Source organism: Lissotriton vulgaris, chromosome 4_1 (genome assembly GCF_964263255.1).
Source record: "Lissotriton vulgaris chromosome 4_1, aLisVul1.2, whole genome shotgun sequence".
Taxonomy (NCBI): Eukaryota; Metazoa; Chordata; class Amphibia; order Caudata; family Salamandridae; genus Lissotriton; species Lissotriton vulgaris.
The window spans coordinates 1,398,397,333-1,398,418,939 of NC_141691.1; the positions used below are offsets into that span (position 1 = coordinate 1,398,397,333).

The 21,607-nt window shown below is 39.6% G+C and overlaps 1 protein-coding gene across 1 annotated transcript in view; it reads left to right on the forward strand.

Moving 5' to 3' along the window:
• Positions 1 to 21,607, forward strand: part of LAMA3 (laminin subunit alpha 3) — a 1,118,674-nt gene that overhangs the window by 619,266 nt on the left and 477,801 nt on the right. The window contains exon 27 of the mRNA XM_086917979.1: positions 14,634 to 14,787. Coding sequence (XP_086774105.1) covers positions 14,634 to 14,787 — 154 coding nt within the window. The remainder of the gene's footprint in view (positions 1 to 14,633; positions 14,788 to 21,607) is intronic.

The window sequence follows — 21,607 nt, forward strand, 5'->3', positions numbered from 1 at the left end:
GCACATCTCCAAAGTTGTGGGTACCCATACAAGCATGTGAATTAGAGGCCATTTTTCAAAATGACTTCTTTTTATATATATTACCTGACGGTCACCAGTAGGTAGTTATAGTTCGGACCTAGTTTCCATAGGAAATCCACAACATTCTATTTGGAATAACTTTGGTGCTGGTGGACAAATCTTTGCGAATTTCTCCAAGAAAATGGCCTGCTCAGCTCTGCTCCTTCCCGGAAAGTATGGGGGTGATTTGTCAAGTGGGGGCTGAGAAAAAAGTGGGGTCCCAAAACGTGTTTTCCCCTTGCAATTTTCCATAGGGACCTTTAGCCAGGGCTAAAGCCCGAACGGCTGAACGTAATTACACCAAATTTGGCAGAGAGGTAGAGTTCGGTTCGCAGATTGTGCTTTTTGTTAAATGGTGTAAATCCATTCAGTAGTTCCTGAGAAAATCAAAAGTAAAATCATAGCGATATCTAGAAAGGGAGTACAGCACGTGTACCGAAATCGGTACAATGACGAGCACGAGCTGCTTGCTGATTGGATGTCAACTGTCTGTCAACACTCCAAACCAGGAAGTGTTGGCAGCCATCTTGTGACTCGGTAGAACCGAGTTACAAGAAAACCGTACAACAAAGTTGGAAAAAAAAGGAAAGGGGGTAGTGTAGTTTCTGGATGAGCGCGGGGATGCCCATGGGTAACCAGGCGCTATATAAAACTTGTTAATAATAATAATAATAAGTGTAGAAAGATCCTGATCTTCTAGGCCTGCTCAGAGGGTCCCACATGGATCTTTAGGCTCCCAATAAAAAAAATTTAAAAAGAAATTGCGGGGTACGCGTATAGGTAAAAAAAACTAGAAATACGTTTTATTCTTAATTAGCCTCCCGGGGGGCCAAATCGCAGGGGCAATTTTTATCCATAAAGGGAGGCTTTTAAGGCCCCCGCAGCCCCGGGGACCACCACCCCCTTAGGGTTTAAAAAAAAAAGTATGTTTTCAGCTCCCCCTCCCCCTGTACACACCCCGGGGACCGCTACCTTCCTGGGGCAGTATTATGTAAAATGACCTTTCAGCCCCGGGGAGCTGCACCCCCGGGGCTTTTTAATGTTGGGAGAGGGTCGAGCGGCCCCCCTCCTGGAGCTCTTGATGGCCATGGGGATCACCGCCTCCCAGGGCCGGCTCCTGCAGTGTCTCAGGGGGCCTAGCCCCTGGACACTGCTGTTTGCTATGTTAGGGCGTGAGCGTCGCTGTTCCCACTTTACCACAGCAAACCGCTTTCCTATTTGAAAGAGAGAGCATGGTAATCTGGTCTCTCTTTCAAGTAGGAAAGCAGATTGGTTTTCGATAGAGAGAGCAGCATGTGAGCTGCTCTCTCTGACAAAGCAATCCCGGCTCTCGAAGGACGCGGGGAGGATCGTGGGGGCATTGGGGTAAAAAAACAGGGCCATATTATCAAGCCTGGGCGATAAAATTATTGCCGCTTTATCGGCAGGAATCTGCCGATAAAGCGGCGATATTGGGCTTGATAATATGCTTCATGGAATTCCATTCGAAGCTCATGTTAGATGTGAAGGACATCTAACATGAGCTTCGATTGGAATTCCATAGAGCATATTATGAAGCCCATTATCGCCACTTTATCGGCAGTTTCCTGCCGATAAAGCGGCAATAATTTTATGGCCCAAGCTTGATAATATGTCCTACAGTTCTTTTTGAGAACTAACTTTACTGGTGAAAAAAAGAGCTATATTTCTATGATCGTATGTGAAATTTTCAGGTTTTTTTCGTGCACCAGCTGTACTCTCTATGGATGAGCAGCCTTGTTTCCAAGCCCATGTGTCTTTCTTTTTCTTCACGTTCACCAAGCAAAGCTGTCCTCATTTCAGGTATTAAATTTGTCGCTTTCTTTTCCCGGGCCGTGTGTGTCAATCGCTGCTATACTTTTATAATATATTAATATTCATATTGTCGAGGCGCCAAGTGTTCATTACATACTCCGTCCTCCACCATTTTAGTAGTTTTCCTTCGTTTTTTTTATACCTGTTACTTTCATTTTACCCTCCGCCTATCTTGTCTGTGATCGAAAAGATGTCCTGTGTTTGTCTTTGGCCTCCGATGTTATCAGACTTGGTGACACGTATACGTAAAAAGTCATTTGAAGCACGTAAGCCACAGCCATCACAACGTGTGTCCGTCACCAGAAAGCCATTATTATGCTTATGCATTTGTCATGGGTGGTAAATGTATGTGGCTAACGACATACTCGTGTTCCCATCATTATCATTGCAGGTTGTTCACCCGCTCAGTGCTTTGGGCATCACTAACTGAGTGACCAAAGAGGCCACGCATGTGGGCCTCCTTGTACAGTAGTTTGGGAACAACTCTAAAATGGCGTAGAACAAGTGCGCCCCGTTTTTCTTATACATAGGGTCACGTGTGTAGTGACGGATGTGCTGGATAGGTGTGGTGTGGGAGTATACCAGCCATGAGAGAGTGTGTGTCAATCTGACAACTAGACCTGCAACTAAGAAATCACTACAATGGAAATCTGGGCTTTGTACTGTTTTTGTGTTTTTCTGGTAACGTAAGCACAGTAGGCTGTACTAACAAATTCAGTCTCGATTAATTTATCACCTCCTCAGGGGCTTCTAAATGTTGGGAGAGGGGTCAATAATTGTGTTGACTTTTCTTCTTTAGTGTGCAGTGCTATATTGTTTTATAAAATTTATTAGTCTTCAAACTATCTTTACTCTTACGACGTACGTGCGATATTTCCGTAATTGATTTTAAAAGTAATATACGCTTTTTTACAGTTTAAAAAAAGGATTTTTATGATTATCCAAGATAATGTCTTCTGTTAATATGTACATTAAATACATAAATATATGTTTTTGAACAATTAGAATCTTACTTGGAGTACGTGTACGGGGCGCTGTAAATGACGTCACGCGGGATATATTTTTTTTATTAAAAAAACGCGGGGTATGCGTTTTGGGCGAAAAGAAAAAAACATGAAGCCCGCTTTATTGTTAATTAGCCTCCGGGGGGGTCAAATCTCTGGGGCAATTTGTATTTCATAATGGGGGGCCTAGAGAGTCTCCCGTGCGTGGGGATCGCTACCCCTGGATCTTTAATTATATGTATGCGGGGGGCTCATGGCCCCCCGGAGTTCCAAGGACCGCTTTCTCCTCCACTCGATTCCCCCCCTCCCCCCGCCTCCGGGGCCTCTTTTTATTAAAAAAAAAACTGTGCAAAGGGGTTGCAAATGTGGTATTTTGGTTTCGTTTCGGTCTTGTAGATGATCCAAGGTAAAAATAACGTCACTACTTTTCTGTCTGTTACCATAGTAACAGTTCATGGATCAGTTGCGTGAGTACATAGGTTAGAAGTTCACCACAATGTGTTGCTAATTGAAATACTTACTGTGCTGGAGATTTATATTTATTTTTTTCATAGGAACCGTTATTCCTAGAAGAAGTTTGTGGAAACGTTTTATTAAGGATTCCTTCCTGTTCGGGGAGTATTAGGGTAACGTGCTCCAAGGGGGACTTTACGAAGTTTAATGTTCATTGGCTGTAAAGTATTAAAAGTAGAAGGCTTAGCAGTCATTCCTTGCTCGTCTTTGGAACAAGATGGACATTTTAATGGGTAAAGTGTTCCGAAAACAAGTTTGCTCCTTATTGGGTGGGAACGGTTCACTGTTGTCAGTTATATTGTGATGCATTTTCCAAAGGAGTTTGGGGAAAGAAAGTAGTAGAGGGCAGGTTAGGAAAACTATTAACTGTGTACAGTGCCCATAAGGTGGTGGAGAGGAATTATGAGGTAAACAATTTTTTATATATGTTTCAAGGGCCATTTATATAATTGCCGTGTGGTGTATAAATCACGGCGGAAAAATGACAGTGTTTGCGCTGTTTTCTTTTATCAAGTTTGTAGGTGACATACTTCTTAGTACTACTATTTACTTATAATGTGGTGTTTACTTTCATGATGGGGAGGTGTGGTTACGCAGCAAACATTTCAGTCTAGGTTTGAAACTTTTTATTAAGCAAATACAAATAAACTTTCTTCAGAAACTCTCACAGTATATATGAAAGGGGTGACAATTAAAAATGGAATTTCATAAAATATCAGTTAAGCGTGGCTATATAGTTCATTTTTGTGCTACAGTTTGTAAAAGTATTGCCCCACATTCTTGTTGATGTAAGAGGGCATCAGTTACTTTTAGATAAAGTACAATAGAAGTGCTACAACAAATACTCCGGCACTACATTATCTCAGATCAAGAGAACTAGTAAAACAGTAAAATCCAAATTGTTTCATATTACATAGAAATGCATGCATTATTATTTTTAAAATTTGTATTCTGTACAATTCAGAAACGTGCTGTCATAGTGTTTACAGGTTGCTGACTGTTCCGCTAATAAATCACATGCTCACCAAAGAATATATAGAATGTTACTCTTATAATATATAGTACAGGTCCTATATATTCTTTGGGGAGAAGGTGAATAGGAATCGCAAATAAGAATAGAAATTAGAAAAAACTATTCAGAAATGTAGGGTTTATTAAATATTTAAAGTAACAAAGTATGTATAGCTATATTTTAATATATATAAAAATATCTGATCAAGTTTTTATAAATATTTGACAATTATATTACAGATGGCGCTGAAAAATCTCGCATTCCTGTTCTGTAGCAATAGGACAATCTACTATAATGATTGATACCATTGTTACAGTAAAAAGAAAAGGAAAATAAAGTTAAGTATTTAACAGAACATCCATAATGAAATAGTTTAGAGCGGTAATTATTTACTGAACTTCTTTTCTCCGGGAGGTGAAAAAATTTGATCTTCGTGGCGACGGGTCATAAACTCCTCTGAGATCATGACGTTGAGAATAATAATATGTATATATTCTCACAGCATATGATCACAAGGGGAAAATTGACTGAAAGCCGCAAGCCGGTAACGCTGCTTACTTATCGTTACTGTTTGTGACGACGGATTGTGAATTCCGCTAGGATCACTAAGACTGTTAATGTTATAATATACATATTAACAGTATGTGATCTCTAGGGGAAAACATAATAACAAGTGTATCATTGTCACATTGATTGTAAATGTTTAGGGTTTGCGTCGACGGGTTAGCAACACCTCTCGAGCGAAGTACAGAATCAATATTATAATTTTAAAAGTCACTATATAGAAGGTAAAAGGAGCCAGAAAAGGAGTAATATTTGTTATAATATATCTTTTTCTAAGAACAAGCTGCTGACGTTACAGAGAAAAAGGGAAAAACATGCAATAATTTTTTTTTCTACATTTAAATGTTTAAATATTGACAAATAGTCATAATTTATAACTAAGTACTATGCCTATGCCATCTTGAAACAACTTACTCCGAAATATGTTTGTTTACGCAAAAAGAGAATCCAATGCTAGAGAACGGAACCTGCAACAGAGATTGGCGATTCAGAAATAACTCGGGAAAACGAAACTAATTGCACAGTAGGTGTGGTTTATATAGTTTTTGGTTGTTTAGTAGTCTATGGAAGGAAGATGTGGCTCCGCCTATGTAGATGGCACGTTTTGCAGTTTACACGTGCTCACATTTTAACAGTTTTTTGTCTGCACATGTTTGGAAAAGTTTCAAACTGTGAAGCTGTAAAGGTTTCGATTTTGATAGTAACACGTATAAGGTATTATTATCTACATACGTTGGAGAGTTTCAAAACGGTTACTCGGTAAAATGTGTTCTTTGCATTTTCATGATTAAAAGCATCTAAATAGAAGACGTATAAAAAAATATCGTTATCATTAGAAGAAAAAAATAAGGTTTATTATTTGTTATTTTTATGGTTCTTAATTTAGAAAATGCTAGCATTTGTAGATCATAATCCTACCCTCGGAAAGGTGTGCTGGCTCCAGGGGCTTTGGGAAGGTTATTAAATAATAAATGCCCTTTTCTATGCACCTGTAGACTTGGCTTTTAAACTTTCTATTGCCTAGTCTGTATATTTACACTTCCTCCAACATTTTGGTACTGCTGCTTTAGTATTGCAGTGAGCTATTCAGCAGTATGTGTTTATGTATACACTGTTCTAAAAGTGAAGCTGCTGTACATTTTGCCAGACACTCTCCTTGCAGAATTGTAATAATTCAGCCAGTACCCAAGTAGTCATGGTGCAAAGTGGGCCTTCGGGCATAGACTGCTTCAAACTCCTATACACTATGCATGCAGTGTTCTATGCATGGGAAACTTGTCTTTTTTAGCTTTTATTATCCAGTCTATATTCTTACACTTCCAGTAAACTCTTTGTGATTGCTCATTCAGTATTGTAGTGAAGTATTCAGCAGAATGCCCTTATGTATACACTGTGCTAAGAATGAAGCTCTTCTAAATTCAGACAGACACTCTCCTTGCAGAACTGCAATTATCCAGTCAGTACTCAAGTAATCATGGTGCAAAGTAGGCCTTAGGCCATTGCCATGTACTGCTTTAAACCTGTATAGAGTATGCATGCACTCTTCTATGTAGGTGCACATTTGTTTTTTATACATGCAATTGTCCAGTCTGAATCATTAGACTTTCACAATAACTCTCACTCTACTGTTTCAATATTGTAGTGAGCCATTCGGCAGTAGTTCCTTATATATGTACTGTGGTAAAACTGAAGCTCTTATAAATTCAGTCATGCACTCTCTCTGCAGAACTGTAATCATGCAGTCAGTACCCAAGTAATTATGGAGCAAAGTTGGCCTTAGTATATGGGCTGCTTCAAACTCCTATTTACTATGTATGTACTGTTCTATGCACCTGCAAATTTACCTTTTATATTTTGAATTCCCCAGTCTCTATCCTTACACTTCCAGCAAACATTCTGTCATTCCTGTTATAGTTTTGGGGTGACTCATTGATCAGTGTGTAGTAATCCATTCACTACATTGAAACAGTAATCAGCAGATGTACAATAAGTGGTACATTCCCAGAGATATGGCAGTTATTGTGCACTGTGATATCAGCACAATGGATGCACTGTATTTACAATGTAGTGTATTATGGAGCAAAAACGGCACAGATATGTGATGTATTTGTGTTGTGAAGGTGGTGCATTGCTTGATTGCATTCCAAGTGCAACGCAGCTCAAGCAATGCTCTTGGGGTTCTATGCTCACAAAGCTGTGTCAATCCTTACACCTGTTTCAAGCAGGTGCAGGGTTTTGATATAGCATAGGACTAAAAGTGACTGAATGAAATATTATAGATTTCACTCAGTCACTTTTAGGAGGTGTTCCTATGCTAGAACACCTCCACTCCCCCCCCCTCCCCCCATCCTCTCTGCGCAGGAAAGTCTCTTCCTGGCGCAGGGCTTTAGAATGTGATGCACCTTACATATTTTTCCCAGATTTTTTCCTTATAAAACGAGGAAAAGGGACTCTTGATTTTGTTGAATAACAACCCATTTCCTTTTCCTAAAAAGGGTTCCTCCCAGTACTTTTTGATCCCTTCCATATGCAACACATTGTAAATATCAGGTACTTTGGTACATCTTTTGCAACACCGCTGCATCAAGTGACGGAAAAGATGTGTAAAAGAGGTACAAGGGAGTTGGGAATTCGCTCCTAACACATACAAATTCACCCAGGCAGTTTCACTAGCAGTGCAAATTGAAGTATAGACTTCTAACATATTTATATGGCTGTGTTACATTGAAGTGCTTCGGAGGTACTACAGTATAGTATAGGTAAAAACCTTATACATTTATGCTGTAGCACTCGCTTATAGTTTTGCACTTTCACATTCACCATACACTACTAATTCATTCATTCATTTATGCACTACACATTCATTCTGACAAAGTTTTACACACTAATATAGAAATATAGTTCTTTTTTAAGCCAGTGGAGGTAGTTCTGAAAAGAAGTGTTTTTTTTTCTTTTTAGTTTTCTATTTTTTTGTATTTTTTCAGCAAGTTTTTAGTTGGTTTTTTTTAAAACCAAAAAAATGAAACTGGAAACAAAAAAACTGTGCAACAGGAAGAAAAAAGAAAAAAATATTGTTTTGGGCAACGGTGCTCTTCTTTACTCTTCACAATGAGGTGAATAGACTGCTTACCGCAACAAAGGAGTTCTCTGCAAAATTTACAATGAATTGTAAGGTCTGCAAACTGAGGCACAATATTTGAATGCGGACTGCTCAGAGGAGGTGGTGCAGTTGAGGTAGAAGGAACTGCAGGTTGAGGATTTTCCGGGAACCTTTGTGTTGCTATCCTTCCATAATTATTTGGATGCAAATTTTTGGCATGGCGAACCATTGAGGCTGTCCCGAAAGAGTACTTTTTAGTGGGGTCAGCCCTGGAAAGTGTAACCTCACAGATCTTGCATGTTACTTTTGGTACATTCACCTTTTTCTGTCCCTCCGGAAATGAAGAAAACTTCCAAATAAAAGCTTCTTTTCTCTTTTTCTGAGGTGGCTCAGTAACAAAATCTTCCTTAGAGGAATGTACTGATGAAGTCTCTAAAAGAGCAGCCATTGTAGACTTTGGTTGTAAAAGACTACAGCTCCACAGAATAGATGGTATTCCTGTTGAAGTAGGATGATCAAAATGGGGTCTTTCAACAGTTGGAATAGGAAGTATTATGAACCAATCAAAACTCTCCTTTTATGGTGACATGACTTTGCGTACGCTTACAGTGCTCTTACGGTGCTCTTAAGATGCGTAATTGATTTTAAAAGTAATAATCGCTTATTAAAAGTTTTAAAAAACTATTTTCATGATTGTCCTAGATACTGTCTTCCCTTAATATGTACATTAAATACATAAATATATGTTTTTGAACAATTAGAAACTTTTGCGCCGTATGCTTACGGGGCGCCGTATATGACGTCACGCAGAAGAGTTGATGCAATGCGCAAGGTTAAAGCGTAACTGTAACGAGTGTGCGGCTACACGCAGAGGACCATTTGCCGTACAAAGTGTGGTGCGATCACTGTACTCGTATGGTGCGATTACCCCAAAAAATATGAAAAAGGAATTATACAGATTATAATTGTAAAAAACGGAGAAAACTTTTTATATTTAAAAAATGTGGGATTTAGTTTTGTTATTATTTACATTAAGAATATGAAATATAATTTAAAAAATAAAATAAATATAAATATTTTCAATAAAAATGTAAAACATTAGTATAAAAAGAAAGAAATATAATAATTTATACATTTAACAATTATCATTTACTAAACCTTTGAAATTCACTGAAAAAAACATAGGTTTCAGCCACGTTATAGTTAGGAATTATCATTTAAAAAACCTTGCAAATTCACTGAAAAGAAACATAGGTTTCACACATGTTATAGTTAGCTGGAGATTTCACTAATACCAAACCATTGAAATTCCCCCGTTATAGTTAGTTCAGCTAACTATAACTTGCGCGCCCGCAATGCACTGCTGATGACATCACATACTACATCACTCATGACAAGGTCAGTGGCATCACTCATGACATCACTGATGACATCTCAAATGACATCACTGATGACATCATCCTTGAGAAAGAGTGGCAGACCTCCTTTGACCCTAGTATAACCTTTGATACACACATTCAAAAATGGAACGTAAAATCTTCTAAAGAATGGAGATACCAATACCACTTAGAACAACCTATCCAGTAACTCCAAAATCTATATACACATCCACCAATAGTTCTATATAGTCACTCATGCATGTACTCACTCATCATATGTACTCATGCACCTATACATCCTGTTACATATCTACACTTATACATAGAGTTATTCACACATGGAAATAAACTATCAAACATCCCTTTACTTGCATATATAGCTCTACACACATGACTACACTTATTTCTACAGAAACGTACACAAACTTACTCTCTTAAACAATCAATTATAGAAATACATACTTATTTATACAGGAACTCTTCCAATCTGTCACATATCCTTACTTATATACATCAATACTCACATATACTAGTTTAAAACATATTTACTTACTCATAAACACACTATTGAGGCAGTCATTCACTCACTAACACACCCATACAAACAATCATCCACCCATACAGTCCTGCACACATGTTGTCTTCAAAACACCTACAAACAGTGACTCAGTCATTCATGGATCTGTGCGGTAAGTAATACCCCCCACCAAACCATACAGACACTCATTCTGATACTCAAAAAAAACAACTAATAACCCATAAAGACACTCATGTAGCTACTCACTAACCCATGCAGCCACTTATACACAAAGTGAGATACTGATACAGATATTTACATATTTAAAGATTACTCGCTAATACATGTATTCACTAAGATATACTTAATAAGTCAGTTATACAATCAATTTTAGAAAAAAACATTTAGACACTTATTTACCCATTTATTCTTCCATCAACCTTTAAATATACATATATAAAAAATATTTAATTTTTCAGAAAGACAGACATTCACTGGATGATGTCATCAGTGATGTCATGAGTGATGTCACTGACCATGTCATGAGTGATGTGATATGTGATGTCATCAGCAGTGCATTGCGGCCGCGCGAGTTATAGTTAGCTGAACTAACTATAACGGGGGAATTTCAATGGTTTTGTATGAGTGAAATCCCCAGCTAACTATAACATGTGTGAAACCTATTTTTTTTTCAGTGAATTTACAAGATTTTTTAAATGCTAATTCCTAACTATAACGTGGCTAAAACCTATGGTTTTTTTCAGTGAATATATATATATATAGGTTTCCTTGATACCTATTTTTCAGTCTTTACATTTTACCAAATGAATTGCTATATACCCTGTACACAATCAAAAAACATTGCAAGATGCTGCTCAATTATTGGTTTAGAGTACCTCGAGTTCTTGGTGAACCTGCAAGTCCTGTATGTCTCCGCACCCAAAAGAGTCAAGCAAACACAACGGTATATTGCTTTCAAAAACCTGCCATACTTAGCAGAAGCTACAGGTGAAAACATTGGCACAAATGGCAATTTTTTTAACTCAATTTTAATATGTTTTTATTTCAACTGTTAGTTTCTGTAGGACAACCTCGAAGGATCTACACAAATGACCTTCGCTGAATTCAGAATATAGTCTACTTTTCAAAAATGTATAGTTTTTCTGAATCCATTATTGCTTTTACACCCATTTTTAACAACCCCTGGCAGGAGGTTGAAAGCACAGAAAGTAGGGAAAATAGGCTATATCCAAGGAAAATGCCAAAACTGTTTGGAAACTTTTGTTTTTTTGACAAAAGTCTGCCCGACCGTGAAAGCTAGGAAGCTGGTAATTTTACCGCCACAAACCTTTTGTTGATACCTTTTACAGGGAAAAAACTAGGCGCTTTCTTCTGCAGCACTTTTTTCCCAAAAAAACACCCAACATTTGCTGTATTTTGGCTCATTTCTCAGTCACCTTCAGAGGAATCCACAAACCCTGAAACCCTGGGTACCTTTAGAATCCTCAATATGTTGGAAGAAAAGGACACAAATTTATCGTGGATACCTTATGAGGCCAAAAAGTTACAGGGGCCCAAGCGCGAACTACCCCAAATAGCCAAAAAATGGCTTGGCACAGGGGGGAAAGGCCTAGCAGCTAAAGGGCTAATATTAGATTTATTTGTTTTGATATAATAACTTATATTGTTCATTTTATTTGAATGTTTATACTATGTAAATCTGTTTAAATATTATTAGTGTATACTTTATAGGTGTACTATTATTATAGTGCTTATGTTTTAGTTTTGAATGATGTAAAATATTTTTATTTAATTATAGATGGTTATTATAATTTTAAGATATATTTATTGTTGCTTTGTATGTGTAATTAATTGGTTTTTGGTGTGCTTTACTTGTATTTACTAGTTGTGTTGACGATAATTTTGCAGTCGATATTGCTGTAATACCTTTTTTGGCATGGTAGATGATTTTAAGTCACTATATTTGTATTTCTTATATTTTTGTCCTCGATATATGTAAAAGTCGATGTTTTTGTTAGCGATATTTATTTGTACAATATAGGTGACTTTATAGGTATGTTTAGGGTCTCAATATTATTTTCATCGATATAAAATGTTCAATAATTTGGGAACTCGATATTTGTTGTTTCAATATTATGTCATTTATCCGGCTGACCACGTCTTCAAGAGTCATTGGGCTACAGCAGGGTGCAGAGGTGAGAGTATGGGGTGCTACAGCAATATTCTGGGATTGGGTGTCTGAAAGATGGTCTTTTTGGAGGGTCTCATGCCCATTGGAATATTCAGTGTTGGGAATTACTTGTTTGGGCTCGCATTATATAGTTATTGGCCTGATCTGCACATCAGAAGAAATTTGAGGGAGACCCAGTTCAGTATGAACAGTCAGTACCTTGGGCTTCCTCTTAAAGATGTCCACTACCTTTCCTCCTATAGGACCTCTAGATTTGCTTTGGGTTTTGCAAGGAGCACTAGTTTTTAATAAGCTTTCTACTTTCTAGACACACAATTTGGAGCCATATGGTTCTGGTGTTTGGGGTGATTCAATTTGGCCTGGGCTCCCAGGGGGCTGAATTTTAACTTTCTTATCCCCATATTTTACAAGGTACGTGCAGTGCAATATTCAGTAGTCATAAAACTAGCGCTAGCACAAGGTATACTGGTACAGTCAATATGGCTAGGTGGAAAGCTACAGTATCTTGGATCCTCAGTGATTCCTGGCTCTTATCGACCACTTGGATCCCTTGCAAAAAGTCAAAGAGAATGGACTTGCCCTGCCTTATTCTGGCTTGGACAGGCCAGCCCTTGGCCTGGGCTTGAAGAGCTTGCAGTAGTGGCCTTCCCCCTTCAAGGACCACTCAGCAATAGCTCCTTCCAGCACAAGCCATGTTGGAGGATGGTGTCTCCTTTAAGAAAGATCATGGGGAGCCAATAACCTCTTTTCCAACTTCTGGCACGACCCACGGGGCAAGATTGCAGCATGGCGGAAGGGCTTGTGGTAGTGCCTCACCTCCCCATTCAGGGACCACCCAACATTACTGCCTCCTGGATTAAAGCTCGTTTGGGGATGGAGTCCCCTTACTCAGTGGGATTGTGGGGACCAATAACCCCTCTTCCAACTTCAGGCAGGCCCTGTCTTCCAAGAGCTCATGGATACTTTTCTTTCTCTGACTTCAAAGTGAGAGAATTTATTTAGCAATATTGCTGGAGACTGGGGGTAGGAAAGAGGTTTTTACTAACATTCAAAAACATTTAAATGAACTTTCTGTTATTTCTGAAGTATGTTGGAAACAAATACTTAACATGAAAAACCAATCAATACGCTAGGTAAGGCACTATCCACACACATTTGTTTGTGCACTGTATAGTTTTATTAGTGGCACTCTATGCCACTTGATGCTATGCCTCTCTACACTACCCTGTGCCACTCTACTCTATGCCAATGCACTCTTGGCAACTCTACACTACCCCAGTCTAGGCCACACCAATCTACTCTGCACAACCCTACTCTGTATCACTGTACTCTACGCCACTCTGCAACACTGCACTCCACGCCGCTATACTCTATGCCAATATACTCTACGCCAATGTGCTTTACTCTGTAACGCTCAACTCTGTCGGGCTGCCCTCTATGCCAATCCATTGTATACCACCCTAATTTACTCTGCACCACTACACTATATACCACTGCAGTCTACACCACTTTACTCTACGCCAGTGTGCTCTATGCCACTCTACACAACTGAACTCTACCTTGCACCACTTCTCTCTATGCCACTTCACTCTACTTAGAAACAATCTGCTCTATGCCACTACAGTCTATACCACTCTACGCCACTCCACTCTTTGCCACTGCACTCTTCGACACTCTACTCTTAACCACTGCAACCTATGCCAATGCACTCTATACAACTGGACTCTGTCACTGCACTCTACTCTGCATCACTGTACTCTACGCCACTCCTCTCCACTACACTTTACACTACTGCACTCTGACAGACTACTCTGCAACACTGGACTCTAAGGCACTGAACTCTATGGTACTCTACCTTGCACTACTCCGCCCTATGCTACTCTGCTCTATGCCACTCCACTCTGTGCCACTGCACTCTATGGTACTATACTCTATTCTGCACCACTCTACGCTACTCTACTCCATACTTCGCCATTCCACTCTACAACAGTCCACACGATTCTTCTCTACATCAATAACTTTTAGCAATGCTGAACAGAAGCCATGCTCATGTAAAACATCGGTAAAACACATTGGCAAAGCCAATAGCTCTCGCATGGGCGAGACCTATTGCCTTTGCCAATGCTTTTTCTTCTTACTAGTATGTAATTATATAACTATTGATACATCAAGACATCAGTGCATGACTGTGATGTCATAAATCAAGGAGGTATCTTTTATGCATGCATTTTATTTGGCTGGTATTGCAAATAACATGTTTTGGTTTACAATGAATTGTTATGATTTAAATTACATTTCTGCAGCTTGTGAGTTTGGTTATGTGGCACAGTCTGCTATTAATATGGCATTACAGCATATTTAGTAGTCCAGGATGATTTTACAAAAAGTTCATAATTTTACAGCACTCAGTATCCTTGCATGTGTGTTTCTTTGTCTTAGCTGTTTGCTCTACCAGCACTTGCCAATGGACGTGTTTTCCTGTGTCTATGGAACCGAAGGACAGTATTATAAAAGCGATGGCCGGAGCGAAGACATAGAAGTCGGACAACCTGCCCAAGTTCACCCGGCAATGGCAGCCATCAATGGCAGACAGGTACTTTTTGTTTATTTATGCATCTATTGTAGGTAATAATATTAATAATAATAATATAGCCTTTTGCAGAGCGCGAACAGCTACCTCCAAGGAGGTGTCCCGGCGCTATAGCAAAAGGTGACACACAAAAAACCTAAGTGGCCCGGATCCCCTGAGATTAAATTAGGTTAAAAAGCCATGTTTTTGCTGCTTTCCTGAATTACTTTTTACAGCTGATCTGATGCAAGGCATCTGGCAGGGAATTCCATATCCTGGACGCCCAGAACATAAAAGATCTGCTTCCTAGCCGGGCTTTCTTTACACGGCGGTGAAAAGCAAATTCTGAGAGTTAGACCTCAGAGACCGAGATTGCTTATACACCACTAATCTCTGTTTCAGTTAGCTGGGGCATGATCCATGGACTTCCCAAAAAGCTAGGGTTAAGGTCTTAAATTTGATTCTTTTGGCTACCGGTAACCAATGTAGTTCTTTGATGTGCGTAGAGATATGCTGCCAAAATGGGACATGTCTGATAAATCTCGAAGCCGCATTTTGAACCATTTGTAGTTTCTTAACCAGGTAAGCCGGTAGGCCCAGATAGAGGCCGTTCGCGTAGTCTAGGCGAGAGGTAACAGTGGCATGGACTACTACCCGACGACAGTTCTCTGGTAATAGGTGTATAAACTATTGCAGGTTTCTCAACCTTCCAAAGCAGGCAGCTGTCACCTGCTGAATTTGGGCCGAAAAGGATAGATCCTTCTGTCACTTTACTCCTAGATTTTTGGCGCTGCCAGCCTGGACAGGTGGGGGACCCATTTCCTCCGAGAGGTATTCTACAGCTCTCATGGTGTTGCCTCTCAGTTCCTCACAGTACGTGTTTCTGTGTTTCATTGTAGCTTTTACGGGATGACTGTTGTCTGACTCTTGGGTTGTATTCTATCTGAGCACGTTTCGTGCTCTTGTTGATGAGTTGCTCCTAACTGGTGTGGGCAGCCTGATAATTCTGATAACTCAAGGCCGGTTTTGAGCAGCTCTGTTTTTCCGTTTGTCCTGAGGTTAACATAGCTGCCAGGTTGTCAGATTGTTTATGTATGACATTTCCATACTTTCAGTGCACCTATAAGTGGCAGGCAACTGCCTAGTTTGTAACACTGAAAGTGACACGTTCGCGCGAGTAAAACCAAGTAATGAAGTGCATGGGAACAGATATAAATCAGAAATTACACTCTTTTGAGGAAAAAGAAGCTATAATAATATCTTGAAACTGCTGCACAACCGAGAGTTAAGTGACAGGCAGTGAGTGAGATTGTGTGAGATTGAGGCCCTGTTCTTTGACGTAAGGTAGCGCTGCACCAAATGTAGTGTGCTGCCTTGCGTCAAAGAGAGAGAGAAAAATTCTCCATATCCAATACAATATGGCAAATATTTCCTCTGGCCATTGCCTAGTACTCTTTTAGCAGCCATGCAACAATGCGCACACACTTGGGCTATAGTTCAAGGGTGTGTGTGTGTTCTCTGAAGCCTAGATTTTGTACTGGAAGGAGTCACTTCCAGAACAAAAGAATACTTTAAGGCTTTTTCCACCTTGTATGAGTGATATACAATGCAGCTCACATGTAAAATAGGAAAAGTGAGGAAAAATTAAAAGATTTTGCCTTGTTCCGTCTGCCTTGCGGAGACATAAGATTTCGGAGCAAATTCCTGTCTTCAAATGTTTGTAAATAAGGATTTGTGTTAATACCCACTGGTGGTTGCATGAGAATACCCATGCACCACCCAGGAAACACCTACTCAATACAAAATAACTAAAAGCAGCGCATAGCTCATTTGCGTTATTTTGGGATCCTCTCCAATGGAATCCTCAATTGTTGTGATGGTATGGTCATGTGACATATCTTCTTGGAAAAAATCTGGGTCAGGGGGTTATATAATGCCACTTCCTGTGATATCATCAAGGTCAAAGGGTATATGATGTCACTTCCGTTACCCTAGGCATTCTTGCTATATGACACTAAATCTCTGCATGCTTTGCTGAAGACTATCTTCAACTGTGTGTAATACAATTTTAAAACAATATGCATATATCATGCTTTCAGTCACAGACTGCGACCTCATAGCTTTATAATACAGAAGTCACTAATCTCCACTGCTCCCACCAGGACCCAATTCTGTTTCTCATTGGTTACACACACAATCTCTGCAGTGATTCATCAATCAATTGACATTTCATAACGTTAGCATAAAAGAATGCATTTCCCATCAATTTATTTAACTTGTATGATTTATCATCTTTCATTTAGGTGTGTGCTTATTTTGTATGTACCAACCTAAATTTTAAAAGCTAACAAAATAGCTCTAGGATAACTTTTCCTTATTTCTCTTTTGTTGTGAAGCATAGACTTTTGTTGTGAGATCTAGGCTGCATTGGCTGCTCCAGCAGTCAGAGATAAAGCTCTTTTCTTCCTTAGTATTTTTGCAGTTTCAAATGTCACCAGATAGTTAATACTGGCTTTAGAGCAGTGCATCTGAGCTCATATTTTAATGGTACGCTTTCAAGTTGGCTTTTACTTGCATGGAGCTTGAAATTGTCAAACATCATTCAAAGCAGTTAAGACATGAACACCATTAAATCCCTGTGTCATGGGCCTTTTTTGCGTCTCAGTCTGAAATATAAATTAAGAAAAACATGTCTGCCACAGACTCTCCTTATGTTGTAAAGACTGAAGCAAGGCAAAATGGACGGTACAGAGGCGGATCCTCTGCTTTGGCAGATGTGCATTGCCCCTCTGCTGATAGCCAACTGAGGAAAACGGGAAAATAAGATGATAATAAATAGGTAAAATAATTGTATTTTTCCAGTTTCCCTCCAGAACCAGCCAAGTCTCGGTGGTGTGGGGCTTGGCTGTCGTTACAGCTAGCAGGGGGGAGTAGTGCATACTGTAAGTGTGCAGGACGTTTCCCTGGCCATTTTAGGCAGGCCAAACCGTCATGCGCACTTAGGTTTCTTCAACCCAGCTGTGTTGCACAGCCGCATTGGAGAAACAGCGCAGGCTCCCAGCCACTGTCTGAGCAGCAAATCAAGCCATTCAGTCCAATCCTGGAGCTACTCTCATGCTATTGAGAGCAGCGAGGGCTTGGGTTGGGTAGGGAGCCTGTGCTGGTGTCCCAGGGACAATTGGGACATCATCAGGAGAGAAGAGGAGCACAAGGTGGCCGGCAGCATTGGAACAGGTACGTTTCTTTTTATTATAATTATTTCCCTAATCTCCTGTCCCTCACAACCCCCACCCTCCACTTGAGTTTTGTGGTGACCACCACTGACTGGGTAGGTTATTTAAGCAACTTCCACACACATATTTGTACTCCTCAGCAGCTTTATCCACCCATCGTACTGAGTGACTTTTTTGATCCTTTCTTTAAATCAAGCCCTTTTTCTCTGCACAGAATAGCCTCAGGCTCTCTTTGTGTTTCTTGTAGAAAAATTAATTCTAGGACAGATAAAGTTGAAGAAGTTTTAGCAATGTTGCCAAATGTGTGATGAGCAGGATATTTTTTTAATTTGCTACATTTCTCTACACTGAGGATACAGAAAGTTGTTATTGCTTCCCTACCAGAAGGTTGTGATCATGCAGGAGCAAGTAGCATTAGAGGTGTCCACAAAGAGACATTTCACCTTCTCAGAGGGCACCTCGTCGATGGACCACATTACCCAAGATGTAGAACGCCCCCTGGCTTTTTCTGAGGTGTCTGAGGTGTCTGGGAGTGACGCGATGCCAATTTCAGAAGCTGGAGCCACTGACACCACAAAGAGATGAAGGAATCTGGCTTCCTTGTGAGCAGGCCCCTGAACTGGAAGATAAAAAAACAGCGTACTGCAAACCAAAAGTATGGAATAAGAGAGACCTGGCGTAAGCCTGACGTTGCAACTTCAGAGGGGCTTCAAGGTTAGGGGAGCTTCTTCTGCAAACCATACATTTATGCAGGCCGTTCAAAATGATGCGTAACTGGCATTGGACGCCTACCCAGCCCCACAGAGCACATTTATCAGTGCTGATAAATGGTTGAAATGCGATCAGTCGCTAAAAGATTTGCTACATATACTGTGAGGATGCATACAACTGAGGGACTTATGGAATGAGGTATGTGACACAGTCGGTCATATGTTGGTAATGCAGTGATGGCTGTGGAGCTGGACTACAAAAGCATAAGTGACCGGTCAAATCTCATCTGGAGATGGCTAGGAGCAGGCACACATAGCTTCCTACAAATGCCTGATTTACAAAATGTATTTAGTGCAGTAGGATGTATGTATGCCGGGGGTTAGGGAGAGAGGATTTAGCTGATATAACACAACAAAGAACGTACAAGAGAGGCAAGGACTTGAAAAGAGGCCAAGCGATGGATAAGTAGATAGGATAACAGAAGATTCATCTCAGAGAAGGAGAAAGTAGGGGATCTTCACCAGTGCATAACAACTGTATGACGCAAGATTACATAATTTAATGGAAAGGTTGTAGATTAACTGACTGAACTGATCTCCTAGAGGATCAATTATCAAGGCAATTAGAGTGTTTTGAGGGAAGATGTAAAGCAGCAATAGGACAGAGGTAGACAAAGGTAAATGTGATGGGCATACATTGTAAGGAAAACTTGGAGAATGATTTCAAATAATTTATAAAGTATTAGACTCAAGAACAGAATGGATTATACAAATGTGAAGACTTTTGTTTTCTAATCTTCAAGAAAATCAATAAAAATAATGTAAATATCGTAAAAATTGAATGTTTTTTAAACAATAACAAGTTCATCTTCTCCCTCCTGCACATGGGAAATGCAAACATGACACCAGGGTAATGTCATAATTAAAGAGATATAAGATTAACATTGGTATTGTTTGGAATAAAAACTGATGCACCAGTATTTTTTCTTTAGCATATGTGTTTATGAGTCATATGCTTTTAGGCCCGTGGTATGAAATGTTTCCTAGTGTGCTCCTCACCGGCTGCCACATATCTTACTGATCCTTCTTCCATTCCCGCAGCTGGAGCATCGGAAAGCTTTTAGCACAGGCCAATCCACTAGCATGCTTGTTTGCCTAAAATCTAGCCACAAATGACTGTATTTATTGTCCAATGGAGGCAGTCTGCAGCTAAGATGATGGCGGCCATGGTAGTGACTCAGTAATTCCTACACTTCCAGCAGGGAGTGGATGAAAGTCAAGTGTGGAAGTTGGTGCAACAACAGATTGGATCCTGTGACTGGGAGCCAGATAAGAGTTCTGCGTGAGAGGAGGAGTGAGCCCCTGTGGATAACATGAAGACACTGCATAAGACAGTGAAGAGAGACAGGGTAAGGGCCTGAACAGGAGAGCTGCACAGTGCAAGTGCTAGCCTCTATTCCCACCCCAGCAAGGGTACAGGGTGACATGGGATGATGCCCTACTTGGGCCAGTCTAGTAATAAAAGGGACATTATTTTGTGGGGTCGCTGTCCTTCCAGGTGTTCATCCCCTCTTCCTGGGCAAGCCAGTGGGGAGAACAAGCCTGCAATATCAGATAGGGGAGTGGAGGCGCGACTGGCAAAGGCACCACAGCATTGAGTGTGTATACTTCTTAAAACACTTGTAGGTCATGATCTACAGCATTTACTGAGAATGGGCTCTGTACAACAACTGACCAGTAGTGATAGGACTGGGAGTGCTGGGCTACAGGGCTGTTAATGGTATAAAAGAGCATCCCAACTTGTAATTGTAATTCACATTTGTAGATTGCATTGGTGCAGAGCGGGAATATCGTCGTAAAAATATCGACTAACCTTAATATCGCCGCAGAAATATCTACAAGAAGAAATATCAATGTCAAAAATATAGTTTGACCAGAATATCGACAGACAGGTAAGTAATATCGTTAACATTAATATAGTTGTAATAAATATCGTTTACAAAAACATAGTTTACAAAAATATCGTTTTTTAAATAATTATAAGTAATTTAGTGTTTTTAATGAGTATTGGTTGTCAAAGTAGTATTTTTTGTAGTATTTTATTAGTTAATAATGTATTTTATGTTGAATTTAGTGTTAATAGTTCCGTAGCGGGTTGTGGGTTTATAGGGGAGTAGGGTGGGAAGTAATTTAAATATAATAAAATAATTGATTAATTAATGTGTTAATTGAATATAAATAGTGTAATAAATAATAGCCTATTAATTTCAATCAGTTAATTGATTAATAATTATGTAAATTAATTATGTTAATTGTTTAATTAATTTTAGGTGTGTGTAGTGGAATTTTTAAGTGAAAATGTAGTGAATTAATTACATTGTATTTGAATAAATATTTATTTAATGATTAATTAAATAAAAATAAAGATTTGTTAATTTTTAAACAATGTAAATACATTTAGTAATATTAACCCCTACACTATCCAACACCTTCCCTACTGTTGCACCCTCTGGAGTGAGAATAGTAATTTTTACCCCTACGCTATCCAACGCTTTCTCTACTGTTGCACCCTCTGGAGTGGGAATAGTAATTTTTACTCCTACGCTATCCAACGCTTTCCCTACTGTTGCACCCTCTGGAGTGGGAATAGTAATTTTTACCCCTACGCTATCCAACTCTTTCCCTACTGTTGCACCCTCTGGAGTGGGAATAGTAATTTTTACCCCTACGCTATCCAACGCTTTCCCTACTGCTGCACCCTCTGGAGTGGGAATAGTAATTTTTACTCCTACGCTATCCAACGCTTTCCCTACTGTTGCACCCTCTGGAGTGGGAATAGTAATTTTTCCCCCTACGCTATCCAACGCTTTCCCAACTGTTGCACCCTTTGGAGTGGGAATA